Source organism: Sander vitreus, chromosome 15 (genome assembly GCF_031162955.1).
Source record: "Sander vitreus isolate 19-12246 chromosome 15, sanVit1, whole genome shotgun sequence".
Lineage (NCBI taxonomy): Eukaryota > Metazoa > Chordata > Actinopteri > Perciformes > Percidae > Sander > Sander vitreus.
The window spans coordinates 25,222,862-25,245,513 of record NC_135869.1 but is presented as its reverse complement, the minus strand read 5'-3'; the positions used below and the strand labels follow the sequence as shown (position 1 = coordinate 25,245,513).

The following is a 22,652-nucleotide window of genomic DNA, read 5'->3' as shown; positions in this document are numbered from 1 at the left end:
ATCAAGAGGTTCTTAATGATCTATAAATGATTGGCAGTCCTGGGAAGTCCAGTATAGCCTATATTTGAAACCATAACAATAAAAAAAATCTATTTTATTTATATATGCTTGGAGTAAAGCAGTTTAAGAGTGGCACTAACACTGGTTATTTTATGTTTTATTTTGCTTAATTTAATTTATTTTCAATATACCTTTTTGTATGTGTAAACGTTTTATGTATCATGTGGAGTATGTTCAGTAAAGTATAATTGTAATGATCGCTTTACTGTTTGTAAATTAATTATAAACTAAACTTCTTTGGCTTTGGCTCTGCCAATCGTAGCAGAAGGAGGCGGGATTAAGCGCCTCTGCCTGGGAAGCGAAACTCAGGGCAGTAATTCCCAGCATCCCCCACGATCGAATACGGTTAGCAAACATGACATCAAGCTAACGAGGTAAATGTCAACCGAAGAGATATACAACAGTTATATGAGAAGATTTTGACAGAGGTAAGTCGCAACAACACACCGCTATGTGTCTCCGTAAATATCCAGCGTTAGATGACTAATTTGTACTTCACTGACTGTTACATCATGTCTACAGCGGGGCGACATGCTTTGACTGATCGGTGTCCTCCAGTAGCAGCAACAATGTTGCCCTCAACCAGCACCTTGGTCAGGTCTGCTGTCAAGCTGCTGCCGCGGCGAAGTTGGAGTCGAGGTAAGAATATTTTGGTGTTGTCTGTTTAATTGTAAGGTACTTGTACTTTACACTACTAACGTTACTCCACTAACGTTACATTTCAGAGAGAAATATTAAAGGGATACTTTGCCGATATTCAACCAAATTTGTATCCTAATAATGTTTGTAACGTTAGTATGTGTAATTGAACTATGGCAAACTTCCCTCCATCTTACCAGTGCCCAGCTCTCCCTACTCACAGGCCAGTAGAAAAACTCCAAGTGACGCAAACCGCGTCACTTTCAGTTGTGCTAGGGCTGTTGCTCGAACTACAGACTGGACTTCCATACTCCAGTAAAGGATCTGAGCAGGGTCTGAAATGGGCCCAAACTCCCCAGAACTAAATACCGGCACTTATGATTTTTGTCCCCATGAGTACCCTTACTTCCAATTGTTATTAACAGCATTATAAATAGGCAGATAGGCATACTAAAATAGGCTATATACCATGATTTATTGGATAAAAACAAGCCATTATATGTAAAATCAGACAATCAGCACCCCTATAAAGCCCGATGAAATGATCCTTTGTTTCATAACCACATTTTCAGACACTACAAAGATTTGACTGAGTTTGGCAGTCGAAGCAATCAATTGCAGACTTCCCATGTTTAGCATATACTGTATGAATAACATGCAGCCTATTCCGCATTTTAATAACAGAACAAGCACATCATGTTGCAGTAGGCACTTTATGTCATAAATAAATAAATAAAAATGATCAAATTATAATATTAGTAAAAGTAAAGAAAAAGGTACATGTTGTTGGCACTTAGTCAATGAAGGAAAACCATATTCTATTTTTAAATGATCAATTTGAAGACGCATATAACCTCCCTGATCCATTGCATTGTAAAATCTAATGAGGATAACTTAGGTTTGGGTCTATTGTTGTGTCATTGATTTATTATTATTATTATTTTTTTTTAAAGATTATTTTTTTTGGGGGCTTTTCCGCCTTTAATTGACAGGACAGCTAGGTGAGAAGGGGAAGACATGCAGGAAATCGTCACAGGTCGGAGTCGAACCCTGGACCTCTGCGTTGAGTGTATATGTGCGCCTCCTCTACCCACTGAGCCTACCTGGCCACGTGTCATTGATTTATGAGAACAATTTAAATATCGTGGTCTAGAAATTGTTGAAACATATCTGCTGTGACTGGTTTTTGTTGAGAAATAAACTCGTCATCTTTGGCATTTTTGTTCTGCAATTTCTTGTCACTTATCAGCTGACATATATAATGCACTGATACTAATATATCTGTGATTAAGCCTTAATCATCCAGCTGTGAAGCTCTAATCTGTAAAACATCCTGTGACTGTCGAAACAGAATGAATAGTTAAAGTGTCTGCATGCAGCATTGTGGGTTCCCAGTTCAGGAGTCTTTGCCTGTCTGTGTTGTGTTGCTGTCTTTAGGATGCGTCTGGTGCCCGTGCAGAAACATTTTTGTGAAACCGGGAGGGTTGAAACCAAAGACAGTTCCACCTCGGTACCTGGGCCAGCCCAGCCCTTACACTCATCCACACCTCATCAAACATGGTGAGTATTATTTATAAAAAGAATGCTGCATGAGTACATTTAGATTTTTCAGGGAAAACCTGCAACAGGCTCAATGCATATGTATTTATTTAGGATGTTAGGATTTCTGCTCTCACACAGGAGCTATTGTAGATCACAGACACCGCATGTGACATAAAGAAATAATATTAAATAAGAATACATCAAGGAGACAAATAGTAGGGCACAGTGTAGGTGATGATGAGCTGTTGTTTAACACTGAAACACAACATATGTGATCTCTGCTCTTCAGGTGAGGTGACTCCAGGCTTGAGCCAGGCAGAATACGAGCTCCGCAGACACCGGCTGGCCTCACTCATCGAGGCCCAGTCAGACAGGCTGGGACCCTCTGCCTCCTCTAGCACCCATGTGGTCATCGTGTTGTCCCATCTGACCCGCTACATGACCAATGACATCCCCTATCCCTTCCACCAGAACCAGGTGCTTGTTTGCTCTTAAGTTATATTTCTATATGTGTGTATTTAAAGTGTTTTTAAGCTGTTGCTATTACCTGTTATATATTCATATTCATATATATATCCGCTTAATCTTCTTTTGCCTTTTGTGGGGTTTTGAACGTAACCGGTAATAGCAACAGCTTAAAAACACTTTAAATACACACAAGGGAAGGGAATGTGAATGTCTCTTACTTAGTGGCCTTATACTAATTCTTTTCTCAATAGGAATACTGATTGATATTTTAGCAAGGCTTTCGTTAATTAACCTGGAGCCAAATGTTCCCCAGGATTTTCTCTACCTCAGTGGCATCCTAGAGCCTGACAGTGCTCTGGTTCTTTATGGGAAAGGACGACCAGACCAGGCCATCTTGTTTGTCCCCCGCAGAGACCCGGGGAGAGAGCTGTGGGACGGGCCCCGTTCAGGGAAGGATGGGGCGGCTGCTTTGACCGGCATAGAGAGAGTTCATAGCACAGAAGAACTAGGTGTTGTGCTCAAGAGCCTTAAAGGTTGGTGTGTAAGGACGCATGGTTAATGTGTTGCTATATAAGCAGTGCATCTCATAACCCTTAAATTGCCTCCTCGACTCCTCCACTTACCGCCTTTCCTTGCGTCTTAGTCCCTCCCACCAACGAGGCATGGGAGAGACGCGAGGAATTAATGGGAGGAGAGAGGCAACGAGCAAAAAAATTTGTTTTAGAGGGATGAGACGGCTGCTCTCGTGTATCCTCGCTCATGGCTCCTCGGTCCTCCTCAATGCTCGCTCCTCGATCCTCGGGGCAGAAATGAGAGCTTTGAGGCAGCCTTCACGGAGGAGGGACAGAACAACTTCCAGTTCAGCTGAGGATCGAGGAGTCTTGGAGGAGCTATCAAATAAAGGTTATGAGATGCAGCCACAGACACGCCGAGAGCACAGATGCGGAAGTCCTGGAAACGCTGACCAATCGGAGCAGACTAGGCTTTTTCGGGAGGGGGGCTAAAACGGAGCATCTCAAACAGGGGGGGGAATACAGGTGCAACAGCCATGGGCAGTATGAGAAAAATAAAGTGTTTTTTGAGCATCAAAGCATGGAAAGATGTTCTAGTGAAAACACAAAATACAATTAAAGCTGCAAGCAGCGATGGACGGCCCCTCGCGCCTCTGCCCACGTCGCGGTTACTGGCGGACGCCGCTCCATGCGACCATGCATTTGCGCGGCACTCAGACACTGCAAATCGTCACCAATGAAAAGGGAACTCCCTGCTGAGTTCACCGATACCTCACACAAGACTCTACGTCATACAGTTCATTAGCTGTGAAAAGGCGCGTGGCTAAATTATAGGGGGCGGGTCAAACCATCACCAATTAAAAAGGAACTCTGCTGAGTTCAATGATACCTCACACAAGACTCTATCTTAGATGGGTCAGCATTTATGAAAGGGGGCGTGGCTTAAGCATAGGGGGCGGGCCAAACCATCACCAATGAAGAAGGAACTCTCTGCTGAGTTCAATGACACCTCACACAAGACTCTACCTTAAACGGTTCAAATGTTATGAAAGGGGGTGTGGCCTGAGTAAGTGGGCGTGGTTAAAGTATAGGGGGCGGCTCAGTATCAGGTGTCGACCACACATTATAAGTTTCATGTAAATCGGATGATGTTTGTCATATAAGGCGCATTTCCTGTTGCCAGCGGGGGTGCTATGACCAAAAGTAAATATTGACCTGTAGATGTCCTCAGACCTGGACCCTTGTCAATTGTGAGAAATTTCGGGCAGATACGACAACGTACACTCAAGTTACAACAATTTCTTTGTTCATCGCTAAACACTCAAAATGGCCGCCACGCCACACCCTCACCACTTTTCATCTTTAAGGTGTTGAGATGGTACAGACCAAAGCCGGATGAAATCTCTAGGAGGAGTTCGTTAAAGTATAGCACCTTGACTTTTAGGCCTACTTCCTGTTGCCACTAGGGGGCGCTATGACTTTAAGTAAATATCGGGCTTTATTCGTCCTCAGGGTTGGACTCTTATGAATCCTGAAAAGTTTCGAGCCAATTGGACAATGTACACTCAAGTTACACCCACTTCCTGTTTTGATGGCGACGCACAAAATGGCCGCCCTGCCACGGCCACGCCCTATGACGAAAAGTTTTTCTTTGAACAACTTTTCATCTTTAACGTCTTAAGATGACACAGACCAAGTTTGAAGTTGATCGGATGAAATCTCTCGGAGGAGTTCGTTAAAGTACGACGTGGAAATGGCCAAAATCGCACAAATTTCGAACTTTGAAATCAAAATGGCGGACTTCCTGTTGGGTTTAGGGTATGGCTCCAATGACGTTTTTTTATACGTCTTTACATGCTACATATGTGTACCAAGTTTCGTGAGTCTACGTTAAACGTACTGCAGGGGCTCAATTTTTTTAATTTTGTAGGGGGCGCTAGCGAGCCATTTCTGCACGCCTATTCCCGAAACCCTTAAAATACATACATTTTCACCAGACTTGATGCAACCGCCAAATTTGGTGAGTTTTTAAATATGTTAAGCCCCTCAAAAAGGCAATTCATTTGCCGGGAAAAAGAATAATAATAATTCCTTCAGTTCTAATAGGGCCTTCGCCGCTGTCGGTGCTCGGGCCCTAAATATGAACCTGAAAATGAGCATGATAGGTCCCCTTTAAAAACAGTGACTCCCAACGGCTAACACATTGTGTGTTTAATGGCAAATAACTTTTAATTTAGAGGTTGAACTTTTCTTCTTCAAAAAAACAAACAAACAGGAGCTGACACTTTGTCCGCAAACTTTTTAACTTCACTGTTCCTATTTTCTCCCTACTCCGATCCTCTTTCAGGCACTGTGCTGTGGTACGACAGTTCTCAGCCCGCCCACCCTCGGCTCCACCAGACTCACGTGGGTCCCGTGCTGGAGGCGGGGTCGATGCCGCACTCTCTCAGGCCCCTCATACACTCTCTTAGGGCCATCAAGAGCTCAGCAGAGGTAGCGCTCATGCAAGAAGCAGGTCACATCACAGCACAGGTTGGTTTTTAAATTACTTAGTGTCAATTTTGTAATAGTTTATAATTACAGATGCATGCCTGCAAATAAGGCAACATTTTAATGTCCTTGTATTGTTCTGTAACAGTGTCTCTTTACACCTTTTTTAAGATAGATAGATGTATAGTGTAGTCACTCTATGTCGAATCTTTGTCTTTCAGGCTTTTAGGAGGACGATGGCTCTGTCTCAAGGAGACGTGGATGAAGCTGTGCTCTTTGCTAAGGTAACTGTTACCATGATGTCAGTTTATCAAAATTAAATATTTAGTTTACAGGTAACTCGGAACAAATCAATAATTTAGATCTAGCTTCAGAAGGCTAGCTTACCAGTGATCTCACCTGGCTGGCTTTAAGCTCTATTGTTTTGGCTGTCTATTTGGCAGATATTATCAGTATGTATGACAACAGCCTCTAGAGCGCGGAGATTACCAAGCCAGAGTGCAGTAACGATGGTGTGGTTTTTATAGCTCCGTTTTGTAGTTGCTGCAAATTTAAAAAGCTGTTTTCACAGAAATCGGACAGTGTAGATGACAGCAAACATGAAGCTCACAAGGCTTTGAAGAAAAAAAAAAAAAAAAACGACTAAAAACCTAATGTTAATCTTCCAGTTTGACTTTGAGAATCGGATCCATGGCGCCAACTTCCTGGCCTATCCCCCTGTTGTTGCTGGTGGGAATCGAGCCAATACTCTGCACTACATAAACAACAACCAGATTATCAAGGTAAAGAAAGGTGTTGAATGTGCTAATGCATCCGTCCTGTCACACAATATGCATCCAAGATGTAAATACAGTAATGACTTAATAGCTTAACTGACTCATTATACTCCCCCCCACCCCCCACCCCCTCCCTCAGGATGGTGAAATGGTGCTGCTTGATGGTGGTTGTGAATACTTTGGTTACGTCAGTGATATCACTCGAACGTGGCCAGTGAATGGAAAGTAAGAAAAAAAAATAATAATGTTGATGAAGAATATCTTTGCATGTTTATGTTGAGACTCAAACATGCCCTACATATTCTTTACCATGATTGTTTTCTAAATGCAGATGTTTAACTGAAATCCATCTGTTTTGCACATTCATCTTCACCTTTTGTTTCTTGAACACCCACAATACTCTCAGATCTTTTCCTACATTTTTTTTATTTCATTGGATATTTTCAGGTAGCATTATGCCTTTTTAGCTTTATACACGATTTGTTTTGAAATCTTCCATGTCTCTAGATTTTAGGGCCTTTTAATTATTGCTGCAAAAGATTTATAGTTGTCAACTATTTAATTAATCGCCAACTATAGTGATTATCGATTCATTGGTTTGAGTCATTTTTTTTATTTTTTTTTTAAATGAAAATATTGTCTCTTTTCTTCACTCCTCTGTGACAGTAAACTGAATATCTTTTGAGTTGTGGACAAAATGAGACATTTGAGGTCATCTTGGGCTTTTTGGGAAACACTGATCCACATTTTTCACCATTTTCAGACATTTTATAGACCAAACAACTAATCGATTAATTAAGAAAATAATCAACAATGAAAATAATCAGTAGTTGCAGCCCTACTTTTAAATAGTGTGACGACGTTTTTTGAGAGTGATTCCAATGACAGACAACAAACATACCTTTACTGTCTGCTGCCCCCACCTCCTCCCTACCAGGTTCAGTCCTGCCCAGGCGGAGCTGTACGAGGCCGTCCTGGAGGTCCAGCGCTCCTGTTTGTCTCTGTGCTCAGCGGGCGTCAGCCTGGATCACATCTACAGCACCATGCTGGCTCTGTTGGGACGACAGCTCAGGCGGCTAGGCATCGTCAAGGCCAGCACCGGCGACGCCGATGTATTAAAGGTAAATGTAGGAGCCTAAATGCAGTTATTTATGTGTTGCAAATGGGTGTACAACAATTTAAGTTGGTATGTGAAAAAATAGTCATTTATATGGTTGATTGATTTAAAAGGAACCATTATAGGAATATTAGGAATACGTACAGTATTAGTGATAAATACTTACAGTTCAAAGTTAATTGCATATTCTTTGCACTGAATATATGTGTGCGGATCATTTAAACACACACACATGCACTTTAGATATATTGCATTTGTGATATTTGGGAAAACGTGGCCGTACACCTTTAATTACCTTTGACATTGACTAGAGGGGAGGAAAGTTTTGTGTGGCACTTTTGAGCAAGGGGGTAAGCGAGCATCTGGAAAGCGTACCTCGTATGGAGAGATTGTAGGCTAACAAGCCATCACCTCCCATTAGCATTCCATTCACTCCCATTCATTTTGACGTCACTTTGACAGCGAATAACTTTACATCTAAAGCGTTTAAAGACTCTATTTGTCCATTGTTTATTTCTAAAGAAACACGACAATGTATAAAAGGCTCCATTACCTTGTATCTCACGTTATGGCCCCGTAGCAGACGTTTTTGTAAAAAATAGGCTAACGATTGTGTCATAACCACGCGACTTACTGTCTCATAGTAGAGGAATTACCGTATTACGACTTACATTAGCTGTTTAAGTTTAATTACTAATGTTAAAGGTCCCATGGCATGAAAATTTCACTTTATGAGGTTTTTTAACATTAATGTGAGTTCCCCCAGCCTGCCTATGGTCCCCCAGTGGCTAGAAATGGTGATAGGTGTAAACCGAGCCCTGGGTATCCTGCTCTGCCTTTGAGAAAATGAAAGCTCAGATGGGCCGATCTGGAATCTTCTCCTTATGAGCTCATAAGGGGAAAGGTTACCTCCCCTTTTTCTGCTTTGCCCGCCCAGAGAATTTGGCCCACCCATGAGAAAGAGAGAGAGACATCTGGCTTGAAAATAAGCAAAGCATGGTAGTTAATGAAGATGTTGTTTTTCTCTCGCTTTTTCTCTCCCTTTATAATTTTTGGAAGTGGATGTTTTCACAATAGCTATTTTTTTCTTGTGTAAAAAGTAAATAGTTAAACTTTTACCGAGTGGTCCTGTGGATTAAGACGAGGAGATTTAGAAGAGCGCCAAGCTACGGCTTCATTCAGTGGAAAATTTAAGTAATGATGAAATGAATTGAAGCAAAGTAGTTGCCGCAAGTCAGACAATTTCTCAAGATAAGTTGCAAATCATTTACCATACAAGAAAGTTATGTTACCCGGATCCGAATATTCAGCTGCTCCTTAAGTTAAGATGAATAAAGGGTCTCTGATAAATACAGAGGTGGACATGTTACTATCAGATTAGGACTGTTACCATGGCAGCTTGGCATTGAATTTAAACGTTTTTGGTTCATTTATGTCCTCAACAGTGGTTTGGGGTCGGGGAAATAGCCATCAGCTATGTATAAAGCCAATGTAAATTATGAAATGACCTAATTACAACCTCCATGAAACACAATATGCTTGAAACTTTGTATAATAGAGGCATTTATTTCCTGCGGTGATTCTTTTTAGGGAAATAAAACAAGCCAGCCAAACCAAAGCTGAATGTAAATTTACTCAACTGGTTTCTCTAAAAAGAAAAAATCACTAAAAAGGCCTGGAAGTGCGCCCCGGATAGCTCAGTCGGTAGAGCGGGCGCCCATATGTAGAGGTTTACTCCTCGACGCAGCAGGCCTGGGTTCGACTCCAACCTCGGCCCTTTGCTGCATGTCATTCCCCCTCTCTCTCTCTCCCCTTTCATGTCTTCAGCTGTCCTGTCAAAGGCCTAAAATACCCCAAAAATTATCTTGGAAAAAAAAATAAAAAAAAGGCCTGGAAATCCCGAGGCCTCTCTTTCTGACTTGTTGACTTCTGGATTGGCTGACTGATTGATAATGGGGTTCCCCTGTGAGAGTCCAAAATTTCCATTTGTCTAATAATAGTAGCCCAAGTTTACAGATATAGATTAAACTTTCCAAGCCACGGAAATAACCTATTGGAATTTTTATTTTAGCTGGTGTTCCCCTTTTAATAATGTTGTTGTTTAGATGCTCCTGGATTCAGTTGTGCTCTGTTAGTGCAGGTAGGAAGTTTTCTTATTCACCTCAATAAACCACAGTGGCTCCCCCCTACGTTTCATGTTATCAATGTTTAGTAACAAGCTGTATCTGCTCTGGGACTGGAAACTTCTATACAACTGCTTAAAGCTTTAGTTTTGTTGATGTTAAGTTTGTATACTAATCCCAGGCTGCACGACGGTACTGCCCCCACCACGTTGGCCATTACCTGGGCATGGACGTCCACGACACTCCTGAGCTGTCCCGCTCACAACCTCTACAGCCAGGAATGGCCATCACTATCGAACCAGGTAAAAATCCAAACTGCAGCACAACCAATCGCAACATCCCTCCCAGTTACTGTGGTGGACGGGAACAGCCCCTCATTACACATGATCTATTCTACATTCTCTTTTACGTTTCACCTTATTCCTACTTTCATAAATGTTCCACTAGGGCTGGGCAATATATTAATATTATATCAACATCGATTATGAGGCTGGATATCGTCTTAAATTTTGGATATCGTATTATCGTGATATGACACAAGTGTTGTCTTTTCCTGGTTTTAAAGGCTGCCTTACAGTAATGGGAAATAATTTTCTGAACTTACCCAACGTGTCATCATGACTTCGCGTAAACATACACGCCACTTTCTAAAGGGTTGGGTTTAGTAAAAGAAGAAAGCGACGGTTGGGTTTAGGAAACGTGACACGCGGGACACGATTCCCGGCCTCCAGGGTGAAAGTCCTGTGTTGTTTGACCCATCCACCACCCCAACCAACCTCCCTATGTGGATTTTCGGGCTTTCATACTACTCACTACCGTTCTGTTCTCAGGAGAACTTGGCGTAAATTGACACGCAATCGCAAGGTAATGTAAGTCAATGGAGGCCAAACGGCATTGATAAACACGCTAAAAAGTGATTATGCGGCTGGATAACACACCAAAATGGCATACGAATTTGTGTTATTTATGAAAACTCTCATTGTGTTAATATTTTGTGAAAGCACCAAAAGTCAACCCTACAATATTGCCACAATATCGACATCAATGTATTTGGTCATAAATATTGTGATATTTGATCTATGTTCCACTTTCTTCCTCCTATTGTCACAGGGTTGTACATCTGTGAGGACAATGACCAGGTGCCAGAGCGTTTTCGCGGCCTGGGCATCAGGATTGAGGATGATGTGGTGATCCAAGACAAGGGAGGCCCTCTGATCCTGTCCTCTGACGCACCAAAGACCATCGCTGATGTAGAGAAGGCCTGTGCCCAGAGATAGGGCAGGGAGAGACAGACAAGTGACCACGTGAGCCACGGCATCGATGGCAGGCAGTGTGCTGTGCTTTTTCAACCGTCTCCACGGGGATGACATCATCAAGCTCAGCCCAGGTACATGAAAGGTGGGAGCACACAGCAACTTGCAACAAGGCCTCAAAATGTAGAAATCTGGTGTGGAAGAGCGTTGATTTCTGTTGTCTACCTAAATGTTTAAAGAAACCGGTTTCATGTTCGTGAATGATCATGAAGAGCTCAACAGTAAAGCGTGAATTTAGTTGTGTGTTAGGGTGCATTCACACCAAATCCGGCGTTGCAGCGATTAACGAAGGGTAGTGCGGCGGAGTGGGAGCGTCACTTAAATGACCAATTTGTGTCTCCATTGTGTTCCCCATGGTGCTAGCTTTTAGCCATGCTGCTAGTATGCCTGGTCCTACGAGTGTTTCCCTTTTCCCTATCGACGGATTAGAAAAACACATTGACTTTCAATAACTAACCAGTATGCGAGGCCTATCTTTACCGAGGGTTTTAAACTGGTGCACGAGGCCAAATTGAGTGACTACACGTGAAATATACCGTTACACTCCATTGTGTTTTGTCTCAACGCTGGTTACGTAATTAACTTATTTATTAATTAACTAATTAACGCAATACCCACATTAAATTAATGGGAAAACTGGCGTTTTCGCCGCAATGCCTGATCTGGTGTGAATGCAACCTTATAGTGAAAACACACCGGGTGTGTAAGCATCGCGTATAGCCGCATAGCTCAGCTATTTTTTTTATTTCGGCGCCCATGTTATCCAATCTGTCTGTTCATACCGCTGAGAGGCCGTGTCGGCCCGAGCGCTGCAGGGATCGTTTTCAGCGCCCCCTCTAATTCTTGCGCTAGACGCGAGTGAATGTGTCAAGCCAGGCAGGTAATCGCATACAGTGCAGCCGGATACTTTACAAAAATAAAACACATTTCAAAATAAAAGACCTATGTTCACGGTGATTTTGGTTGTCTTGACCTCACAGTGAGGAGAGAGAGAGAGAGAGAGAGAGAGAGAGAGAGAGAGAGAGAGAGAGAGAGAGAGAGAGAGAGACCACCATTTCCCCCACTCATTGTGTCTCTTTCTATCAGAGAGAGAGACAGCATCGGACACGTATGCTTTGCGGGCTATAGGCAAAGCTTAACCCGCCCGGTGTGTTTTCACTGTTATAGGGGTTACAGTGTGGCGTTTGGAGCGTATACTGCCCTGTAACTGCTGTATTTCTCTTCAAAAAGGTAATTACACATCAGGGCTACAGTGACTACAGCAAAACCACATGGAGACAAATAATGTATTATATGATAATGTATAATACATTCATCTGGTGTTATGATGGCGCTATCAGCAGGTGAAAGCTGACGCTGAACTATAAATAAAAACCTAGGAACAACAGTTAACCTCCTGCATCAAGTGTACTGTATATTCAGTTGAAGACCCAGTGGTTAGATCCAACAACCATGGAGGCGTTTTCATTCTTAAAATCGATTTGCTCCACATCATGTTTTTTTCCTTCAGAGTTGCCACCATCATGGCACACCAGGATGTAATTGTTTGTTTGTTTGTTTTCTCACTAAAAAAAAACTTGTTTAAGCCTACGTGCACACACTTAATTTGTCTCCTACACAAAAAAAAGCATACTTCTTTCCCAGCTCATGCTGCAGTACAAAAGATCAAAACACCATTGAACATTCACTCACTGAACTGCAGGAAGGTAAGGAATGACCACATTATGTCATATCAGCAGACCACCATGCACACCAGTGATGAATAAAGATCAACCTGTCTTAAACAGCTGCTCCTGACAAACCTGCAACGATGGTAATGATTACACCAATACACTCAAATGGCTTAAAAAGTGTACACTGAAGAGTTTGTGTGTGCGGTTATTGTGTTTTTTCAGCAGAGAGAAAAATGTGTTCTATTTTAAAGAAAATGGTGTTTATATGTATTAAAAAGATGAGATCTCTCATTGTATATGTAAATACATCCCTTTTATTTCCTTTTTGCTGACACAACAAGGGAAATGGAATCATGTTAAAGAATTTAGGCTAGTAGTTGGAGTCCAATTTGATGTCACCTTTATCTCGGTCCAAAAAAATGAGTGGGTGGCCTACAGTAGCCTTGGACTAAACTCTGTAACTTACCCCAGGACGATGCCATTTGGTTTGTGGTGCTCAAAGTCCCGTAAGGAGTTTGGAAAAATGAAACCTTTAACAATAGAATGACACTGTAACCCACAATATTTCACAGACGTCGTCGTGACAGTCTTCATTGAGAATTTAGCCTACTCCACACAGACGCAAGAACATGTTCAAAGTCTGTAGATTGTTGAATTCTAACACCACAGCCACTGAAAATGCTTGTTTCTGATTTACTGCCACAGTCGGTACATTATTTTTGTTTTCTTTGAGTGTCATGGCTCTGACCACGGCTGGATTAACCTGCTAGCTGGCCTGCTGTTCCTCCATCTCTGTGCATTACATACACAACATGGCATCTTAATTATCTTTTGCCCAGAGACCAACCAGTACTTTTCTGTTGGCCCCAGGTTTGCTGTGTGACAATTTTGTGGTAATTTAATTACATGGAATTAGTTAATTCAGGAATATGCACCAGTTTATATGTGCCATATTTATCACAAATCGATGGAGTCAAAGCAAATGTGGCTTTTGCAACCCCTGGGCGTTTGGAGCCTTGTGGCAGTTTTCTGTTTTGGCAGATTGGTAATCCAGTCTAGCCTCACCAACCCCCCAAATAAAACTGTGTGCAGCCATTTCTAGCAAATAAGATCAGACTAATGTACTGCTACATGAACAATTGACTCTGAAGTCAAAGTGTAGATAGTTTAAGATATTTTTGAAGGTGTTGGGGTCCTTGTGACAACTGTTTTTTTGTTGTATGTCACATTATTTGCAATATTGGGTTGAAATGACTATGTCATACTTGCACTGTGTTATCAGACAATTGATTACAGTTATTCTCGGTTGCTTTGGCACAGCCATTTTAATGAAAAGTTGTTTTTTTTTAAAGGTGAAGTTCTTAAATCCATAGCTAATTTTGTCATAACAGTGTATGCATTTCTTGTTGATTTCACATAGAATACAAATGTTAAGTAAGTTTAATCTTCATCTGACCCAGTGATGCATTGAGATAAGTCTTGGTGACTAAAATGGATTACACTGATGTTCTAATGGTTTGCATTTTTCTCAAGAGGTGGACACTCCTGATTTACAGTACGTGCAGAGTTTGACACTAGAAGGCTGTTTTCACATTTATCTGCTAAAGGGGGAAAGTATCTCTGGGCTCACCTTAAACCCCAGTTTAAGACGTGTACATACGAACATGACTTTGTGACATCACAACTACAAGCTAATCGTGATTCAATATGAAACTTACACAAATGTAAAGTGGAAACTTGAAGCACTCAAAGCACACAAGTTAAATGTTTTCAGTGAGTGATGAATAAATAGTGTTGTGCAGCTTTGAATAGATAATATGACAGCAGTGGAACGTAGCTAAGTGCATTAATGTATTAAAGTATACATTTGGGGTATTTGTACTTCACTATGCTATTTCGGTGTACTTACGCCACTACAGTTCAGAATTAAATATTGTACTTTTTACTCTACTAAAATTATTTTACAGTTACTAGTTACTTTATAGATTCATATTTTACAGCAAAACATGAGTTTATAAGACATGATGCATTGTTATAGATTAAACTACCCAATGACATTTGCCCATTAATGCAAAAACTATAACACTAATGTGATAATATATTAGTATAACACTCACAGGGGCCATTTTAGCCTCAAGTATTTTTTACTTTTGACACATAAAGTACATTTTGCTGATATTACTTGCATATGTTTTCATGAGTAACATTTTAATGCAGGACTTAAGTAGTAATAACAAATATATTCCACTGCAAGCAAAAGTCCTGCATCCACAATGTTACTTAAGTATTATTAGCAAGGTGTACTTATAATATAAATCATAAAAGTACTCATTTTAGAATTGCTCCTTTCACAGTGTTACATTGTTGTTATTAACACACTGACAGGTAAACACCTATTGGTCTAATTTGTATACTGCTGGGCAGTTTAAATTATAACAAATAATTATGTTGCAATAACTGATGAGGTGTTTTAAATGCAAAAATCATAATCTGCAAATTAACTAGTAGCTATAGCTGTCAGATTAATATAGTGGAGGAAAAGTATACGTCCCACTAAAATATAGTGTGTCAAGTAGCATAACATGCAAAGTACAAGTACCTTTAAAATTGTACTTCTTTACAGTACTTGAGTAAATGTAGTCAGTTGATTTCCACCACTGATTGTTACTATTATTACTATTTGGCTGATGAAGAGAAACATGGAGCGCCACTGTCCCCTGCAGATTGATTGCCGACAGAGCACGGAACCGGTTTCCGGACAATCCCGAACACCTACGAAGACAACCACCCCGCTTCTTCCCTTCCCTTCCACCCTCCCTCCTCCCCTTCACGCCTAATGTTGCTGTACCTCCAACCCTCCCCCCTGTATCAGACGAGTAGAAACAACAAGCGCCATTTTGTTTAGCGGACAGACCGTCAGAAACAGGAGGAGATAACCGAGAGAAGGAGCGACTCCGGTAACCGACGGCAGCTACACCGGGAACCACCGGAGGAAGAAAGAGTGGCGAAATACTCTCCGTGTTATCAAGACAGAGAAAGCACCACCAAAAAGATACGACGTCAGTGGAGAGGAAACCGAATCGGTGATATATGTATGCGTGAGAAGGAAATACTCCGAAAAATCCAAGGAAGGGGGTGTTTTGCGGAGCGGAGACAGAGGAGAGGCGGAAGAGGGCTATGTATTATCATAACGAGGAAAAACCTGCGAAAAAGGGAAAACATCAACATGAAAAATCATTATGTGTCCCTCGCGGAGGAAGGAAAGAGTCCGCATAGACAATTATATAAATAAATTGCTGCCGGGCAGAAGGGAAAGGTGGAAAGAAAGACGGGTTTAAAGAGAAGGGTAAAATTGCCAGGATCAACACGAAGGGGGGCATTCTCCATCACAAAGAGTCAATGAGAGGATTTTGTCAGCCCAAAATATTTTAGGGGGGGGGTGTCAACATTAGTGTGCCGATCTGAAATAAATAGCCATAATTTCTTAGCGACCCAACGTCATTTTTTTTTTGTATCACATTTTTGCCTGTCGCCCTCGCTGTGCTCCGGTTTTTGGTTAACATCTTTTTTTTTTTTCTTTTCTCTTTTTACTTGCACGGCCAAGACAACCTATAAGCAGTACATGACAGGTATATATTTTTTTGGAATATTTATCATTCTTTTCATTTTCTGAGATTTAAAGTGCTTAGACCAAGCGAAAACCGGAGGAGGAACCTCTTGTGGAGCACAAGATAAGTAACCCCACAGTCCTCTGCAAAATAAAACTAATTGGATCAATCTGACTGCCCACTGATTGGCAATTAGTGCTGTGATTGCCCTCAAGAACTATACTGTCAAAGAAATAAAGTCTGCATTAGAATCGATTGCACAAGAGCAGGGATTTTTGACAAGATTTTCTATTTTCAACCTTTGCCAACCCCGCTGCCTGCAATAGGCACAATCGCGCTAAAGGGTTGCAACAACCAAATGTGCAATACGAGTCTTTTTTTTTTTCTGACCCAGTGCCTTGCATGGTCAAACACTAAGTGCACATTTTAGTCAGCATGCACATGCAAAATAAAAGTCATGCATGGGTGTATACATTCGCAATATATTTTCCATTTATCTGAGTGACTGCAAAGTGTGAGACTCCAGTGTTTTCATCTTTCTGCAGGACTATTTATTCAGTTACTGTTAAGCCAATGCAAGTTGTTTTTTCTCAGTATTGCACTTGAGCGTACCACTTACGCGTTCATTGTATTTGAGAACTAATGCTGGTGGTGTCACACACCGGTTGACTGCCTTTTTGGTCTGGAAATGTAAAGGAATCAGCGGCAGCAGTGAGATGTGTGGTCAGGTGAGAGAAATGGTAAATGCAATCGAGGATCTGAAAACTGTTGCATGAGAGAACGGCCTCCACAGGTTAACACAGGGATACTCTTGGTTTGTATTTTTGGGTCATAATTAGCATTTCCGAGACTCTCCACTGGGCCGTTTCAGACCTGAAATACAGGATTTCTCCGCCGACTATGGCGGACAGGACTGAGTGCAGCACGGAGGACGGATCTTGGGACAATTTTTGTGTCGCAGAAGAGGCTACATGAGGTTGTCAGAGGGCCGCACGCTTGCCTTTTTTGCCGACTCCACCTTCCCACCTCCTCCTGTTCAAATCTGTGAAGAAACAAAATCTCCGACAGGGGAGGGGGACTGATATCTGCAAAGAGGAATAAACCGAGAGGGAGAACTGTGAGGGAAAGAGTTCAACATTGCTCTCGTCTCCCCTACCGTCCCCCAAGCGGTGGGGGAATGATCAGAAGCGTTTCTTAAAGGGATAAGGAGACGCAAATAAAGGAAATACGTTTGCCCTCCGTGGATCTACAGCATTTTTTTTAATTCGTCAAAAATATGGCCGATAATGTCCTGGAGTCCGGCCCGCCTTCAGCCAAGAGGCCCAAGCTGTCCTCTCCAGCTCTCTCGGTGTCTGCCAGTGATGGAAATGGTAAATATATTTTGCATGCATTAGCTACTTAGCTGGAGATAAAACATAAACTAGCTTCGACTGTTGGTGTATTAATTACTGGTCAGTCTTGGAGGTCCCTGTAGAGTTACAGAGCAACTTAGTTGATCTGACACAGCTGCTCCATAACTAATGCTTTTAAACATTAATGTACTTGTAGCTAGATTAAAAAAGGATAGTCTGAGATTTTGTATTGCTAAAGCGTAAACGTGATGTAGTGCTGGCGGCAGGAGCAACTTTCCTGCAGGGATGTTTTGATGTTAGCCTCAACAGGCTAACTATAAGAGCCACCTCTCTAAACAATGGAAGAGTCGAGTCACCCCACTTTGCTTCAAGTTATCGTGCTACTTTAAAAGTTAACTAATTAAAAGGACAAGAGCACATACACATTAAACAACCGGCTTTTATACTCTGTAAACTTAGAGACAAAGTACCATTTCCTTGCAGCTTCAGGAGAAAGTAACGGTAACGGAGCGAGCTAGCTAACTAGCTAACGTTAGGCAGATAACCACCGGCTCAGCTGAGCTCGTTAGCTGGCTAGCAAAGAAATACGTGATTGTTAACTTACTAAACCTTATTGGGTACAAAAGCAACCTTTTTCTGTGGGTACTAACCCTTTCTGTAGTTGCAGTATAAACGTTTGGGGGTCATTCATTTTGTGTGCTTCACGTGTTGTTTTTTAGTGAACTATTGTCGTACCAGCTAGCTATTGTTCGACACTTAATTAAAGTTGCGCAAAGCATTGTTGCCCAACTGAAGATGTAGCTGTGAGTTAATTTTGACGGTGTTGCAGCGTTTAAATGAAAGGTCAAAGTCGTCCGTTCTCTCTGAAAAATCTTCTTTCATATATTTTGTTCAAAGGCTTTTAGTTTTCAATTGTGCTACCGACGAAGCACATTCTTGTTCCCCCCTCCATTGTTTGACTCTGCACGGTGACACCGCGCAGCACTTTACTTTTTTCAAAGGGATTCAACACGTATCCCAAGCAGGTCACTTTAATGCTTTTTACGTTGATTGTTAATTAAACTTATATTGCAAACGAATTAATTTACACATATTGAGCTAGAAGCTATGAACTCTTGGCATCACCTCTACTGTTCTAACGAGACATACAGAACCATAATGATTTTGTTAATAGTTGAATATGTTTTTCCACTAAGAATTAAACTATGTATAGCTTGAAAGTATTTGTTATAACACCACTTTATAATATATACAGTATGTCAACTATGCAAAGATTGGTGGCCACACCTCCAGCTGTGCCAGAAAATAAGCTAATGTGAATTTCAAGCTTGATGCATGTTTAATTTCCTACAGTATCTGGGTTCTTAATGCCGTGAGTAGTCTAACGCATGATTTCAAACACTGGCACAGTATATCTACACAGTAGGAGAATTAATAGAGATGTTGACATGGCCAGAAGCCATCATAAATAAAATAAAATGTGCAGTTTGTGTTTTTGTGGGGCCATCTGAAGGGACAACTGGGTTTGTGGCCTTAAGAGTAGAAAGATCACTGCTTTTTAGGTTTTTACCTTGGATTAAAGGTCTACTCGAGGAAAAATATTGCGATTTTTAATAATTCAATATATTTGCCTCCTGTTGCAGTGGCTATGACTTCTAAAACATTTTCTGTTTCATGCTCTTGCACCACAACTGTAGATCCAATGCACACACCTACCTAGGTACTGTAGTGTTTACTCCTCTGCGGCTTCTCACCCTGACCTTACTGCGTTCACTCTCCATGTTTTGGCATCCCATCAAACCACAAACTGATGCCCAGGAGAGAAATCCAGGCTGTGAGAGGCAGCTACTGCTGCACTGGCTGTCCAGCTATGGGCTCTAGATTAATGGTTGATAGTTTTCAAACTAATGTCAGCGTTGTACCACACTTAAATTAGTCTTGAAAAATTGTGGCTGAATGTAGTGCAAATCCTGAATTTCTTGAGCTGTGAACCTAATCTCTATATTTGTGGCTGGTAAATTCTTTGTTTCTTTTCTTTTGTGACTAGATTTTGGTTCACTCTTTGACCTGGAACATGACCTCCCAGATGAGCTCATCAGTTCCTCTGACCTGGGGCTAACCAACGGAGGGGATGTTAGCCAACTCCATACCAGCCTTGGCGGACTTGGAGGAGGGCTCGGTTTGGGAGGCCAAGATGCAGCTGCAAAACACAAACAGCTGTCTGAGCTCTTGCGCGCTGGAGCACCAGCACAGCAGGGTGGCCCTACGTCCAACAGCGCAGCATCTGGGGCTTCCATGGGGATGATGGGGAGTGTCAGTGTCTCCCCTGGTGGACCACAAGGCATGCCCCCCCAGGGCCAGCAGCAGCAACCTGGTTTAATGCAGCAGGTTGGGATGGCTGGTGGGGTTGCAGCGATGAGTCGGGCAGCTGCAATGATGGGTGTCCAGAAGGGCAACACTGGACAGCAGCAGCAAGGCCTGATGGGCGGGCAGGTGATGAATGGCTCACCAAGAATGGGTTACCCTGGCAGTGCAGGCATGGGTAACAACAGTAATCTGTTGGCGGAAACCCTACAGCAGCAGCAAGGCAGTCAGCAAATGGGACCTGGGGGTCAGGCAGGGATGAGACCACAGCAACCCGGAGCACTAAACAAGGTAAGCACACTCATCCCAGCAGGGCCAGGCATTGCAGATACTCTGAAAAGGCTGCAGTTGTCGGCCAGAAATTGACATCTCAGTAGCAACTATTTTATAGCAAATTATCAATTGTGGTAAGCTTTACATTTTAACTGAGGCTAAGATGTTTTGAATTCTGGCCAAAACAAAGTGTGGTTTTGATGCTCTGTTGAATCCAACACCTGCATGTAGTTCTCTTCAACTATGAAATACTCTCATTCTTTTACATGTTGTGGCAAAGTTCAAAGTGATTTTTACTGTATATTGCTAGTGCAATGCATTATATTAAGGACAACATTTACACAAAAACTGGAATTTGGTCAATATGTCATATCCCAGCCATTGGACAAGTGGGAAGATGTATATAAAATTATTATTGAGGTTTTCCTGTTACAGCTCACTGCCTCAAAAAAAAGAAGAAGTTTGAATATGCTGAAGAAAGATTTGTGGTAATTTCACCCTATAAGCTACTTTCACTTGAGCTTGTTGCGATTACACAGTATTTTCAGACCTGTAGTAGTTGCTCATGTGAGAGTGCTGAAGACGAGTTCTCCAGAGCAGGTGCAGGAGAAAGTGTAGTTATGTGTTGGACTCACAGCTACATCACTTTTCACTCTATGGTATTAATGGTTAACCTCTTTGCTTGTCAGTTTGCCAAAGGACAGTTTTGATTGAAGGTGTGAAGACAGAACTGCACTTTAATCGTTAGCGTAACTAGCAGCATAACTCTCATTGCCTTACCACTGGGGTGGTGCAACAGCAAATAGAGGATTTTTACTTTAGATTTAGTAATGTCCTGAAGTTAAAATATGCATTAGTGAGTATGTCTTGTGTTCAATGCAGAGGAAATTGTGCAGTTTAAACAGTTATTTTCTCAGATGTAGGGATGAACGGTTTCATTAGACTCAATTAAAAGTCACAAAGCAACAATTAACAAATGATTTGATGTATTTGCTGTGCTGCTGTTAAAATTAAGGACAAAAGTCCAAAGTAGTTTGGTACGTATGTAGTTCTTAAACTCATGTAAGAATTGTAATACCTTCCATATTTCTTCCGTTAATGTTTGAACATATGTTGACTGGCTGCTTAAATCATAATTTCATAGGTCATGAAAAGTATTTTAATTGATTTCTAAACTATTTATTTCCCTCTTGTCTCCATACGCCTCTCCTCCCTCTTCTCTCATCCTATCTCTTTTCCTTCTCATCTTTCTCATTTCATTTTTTTGCCTCCTCACCCTGCTCTCCAGATGAATATGATGGCCAATGCGGGCCCCTATGGTGGTCCGTACGGCCAGTCTGGCCAGGGGCTGCCAGGAGCAGGGCCGGGCCCACCGCTCCAGAATAAGGCAGGCCTGCCCAACAATATGGCCAACCAGTTTAACATGGACAAGAAGGCACCACCGGGTCAAGGCATGCCTGGGATGGTAAGATTTGTTTTTGTTCAGAATATGTGGATATACTGTACAGTGAGCTTGTGTATTTTAACTGAACTCTCTCAGATGGTCTAAAGTAGAGCATCATTCCTTTTACTTCCTCACTGGAACCAGAACACAGTATAACTTTTGGTGTAGCATATTTATGGTCAGAACTGTTGAATTTGAGTGTGGCCATTTTGCCTTCAGACATGATCTGACGACAAGTCATTCAACCAAGTTTGTTTTGAGCATAACCCCACTTTGAGGGCCACAGGCCACAAGACATAAACACTGCAGAAAATCTTTAAAAAAATTTTTTGGCATGGCACCTTATTGAAAGTCGCTGTCCAGGTGAACCTGTTGCACCTAACTTATCTTTATCTCCGACTGTATAATACTCTATCCTTCTCCGTGACTGTCATGTCCCCTTGATCACCTCCCATCTAAGTCATGGACCATTTTGTGTTTTGACTTTTGTTTTAGTATTTAAGTTAATGTCTCTTTCTGTTACTGTGCGGCTCTGCAATGACGGCGTTGACAACTGTGAAATTCTTCTTTTTACTCTTTCATAACATTTTAGTAAATTAAACAACGAAACAGGTGGAATATATAGCAACTTTGGGGCGTTGTTAATAATAATGTTTACATTTCAGGAGAGCGGACCTACTCTTGAACTGATGGCATTTATCAAGTTGAAACAAGTGATTGATGACAAGTGTGTGCAGTTAAGAAAGTTTGGTGAATCAGAGTTAAAACACCTGCATTTAAGAATAAAGAATTTGAAAATGTTCTGCATGAGGTTCGTTTTATAATTCCCGCCGTAGGAGTTGTGGAATGCTAAGGATCGTGGTCCCCAACATCCTTGTTTGATCACTGATCCTGGATC

At 41.7% G+C, this 22,652-nt stretch overlaps 2 protein-coding genes across 8 annotated transcripts in view; both read left to right on the top strand.

The window, feature by feature from the left end:
• The first annotated feature begins 377 nt into the window (after window positions 1-377).
• On the top strand, window positions 378-14,219 carry xpnpep3 (X-prolyl aminopeptidase 3, mitochondrial). The gene is made up of 12 exons (XM_078269450.1): window positions 378-488; window positions 583-699; window positions 2,137-2,259; window positions 2,531-2,718; window positions 3,023-3,242; window positions 5,569-5,753; window positions 5,933-5,995; window positions 6,380-6,493; window positions 6,627-6,712; window positions 7,425-7,608; window positions 9,909-10,029; window positions 10,838-14,219. The coding sequence occupies exons 2-12, from the start codon at window positions 630-632 to the stop codon at window positions 11,002-11,004; spliced, it is 1,521 nt and encodes a 506-aa protein (XP_078125576.1). The 5' UTR covers window positions 378-488; window positions 583-629; the 3' UTR covers window positions 11,005-14,219.
• A 1,368-nt stretch (window positions 14,220-15,587) lies between these two features.
• ep300b (EP300 lysine acetyltransferase b) overlaps window positions 15,588-22,652 on the top strand; it is a 34,693-nt gene continuing 27,628 nt past the window's right edge. For 5 of the 7 annotated variants that reach the window (XM_078268878.1, XM_078268877.1, XM_078268873.1 and 2 more), the window contains exons 1-3: window positions 15,588-17,691; window positions 19,721-20,328; window positions 21,599-21,775. In XM_078268878.1, the coding sequence (XP_078125004.1) occupies window positions 17,598-17,691; window positions 19,721-20,328; window positions 21,599-21,775 (879 nt within the window). In that variant the 5' untranslated portion in view covers window positions 15,588-17,597. The remainder of the gene's footprint in view (window positions 17,692-19,720; window positions 20,329-21,598; window positions 21,776-22,652) is intronic. The other 2 variants (XM_078268876.1, XM_078268874.1) reach the window with 1 other exon arrangement.

What these genes read in the sequence shown, in the direction of transcription:
- xpnpep3 (XM_078269450.1), top strand. Translation starts at nt 630, where the DNA reads ATGTTGCCCTCAACCAGCACCTTGGTCAGGTCTGCTGTCAAGCTGCTG. An exon ending in TGTGCTCAAGAGCCTTAAAG is followed by an intron (nt 3,243 to 5,568) that starts GTTGGTGTGTAA and finishes ATCCTCTTTCAG; the next exon opens with GCACTGTGCTGTGGTACGAC. An exon ending in ACAACAACCAGATTATCAAG is followed by an intron (nt 6,494 to 6,626) that starts GTAAAGAAAGGT and finishes CCCCTCCCTCAG; the next exon opens with GATGGTGAAATGGTGCTGCT.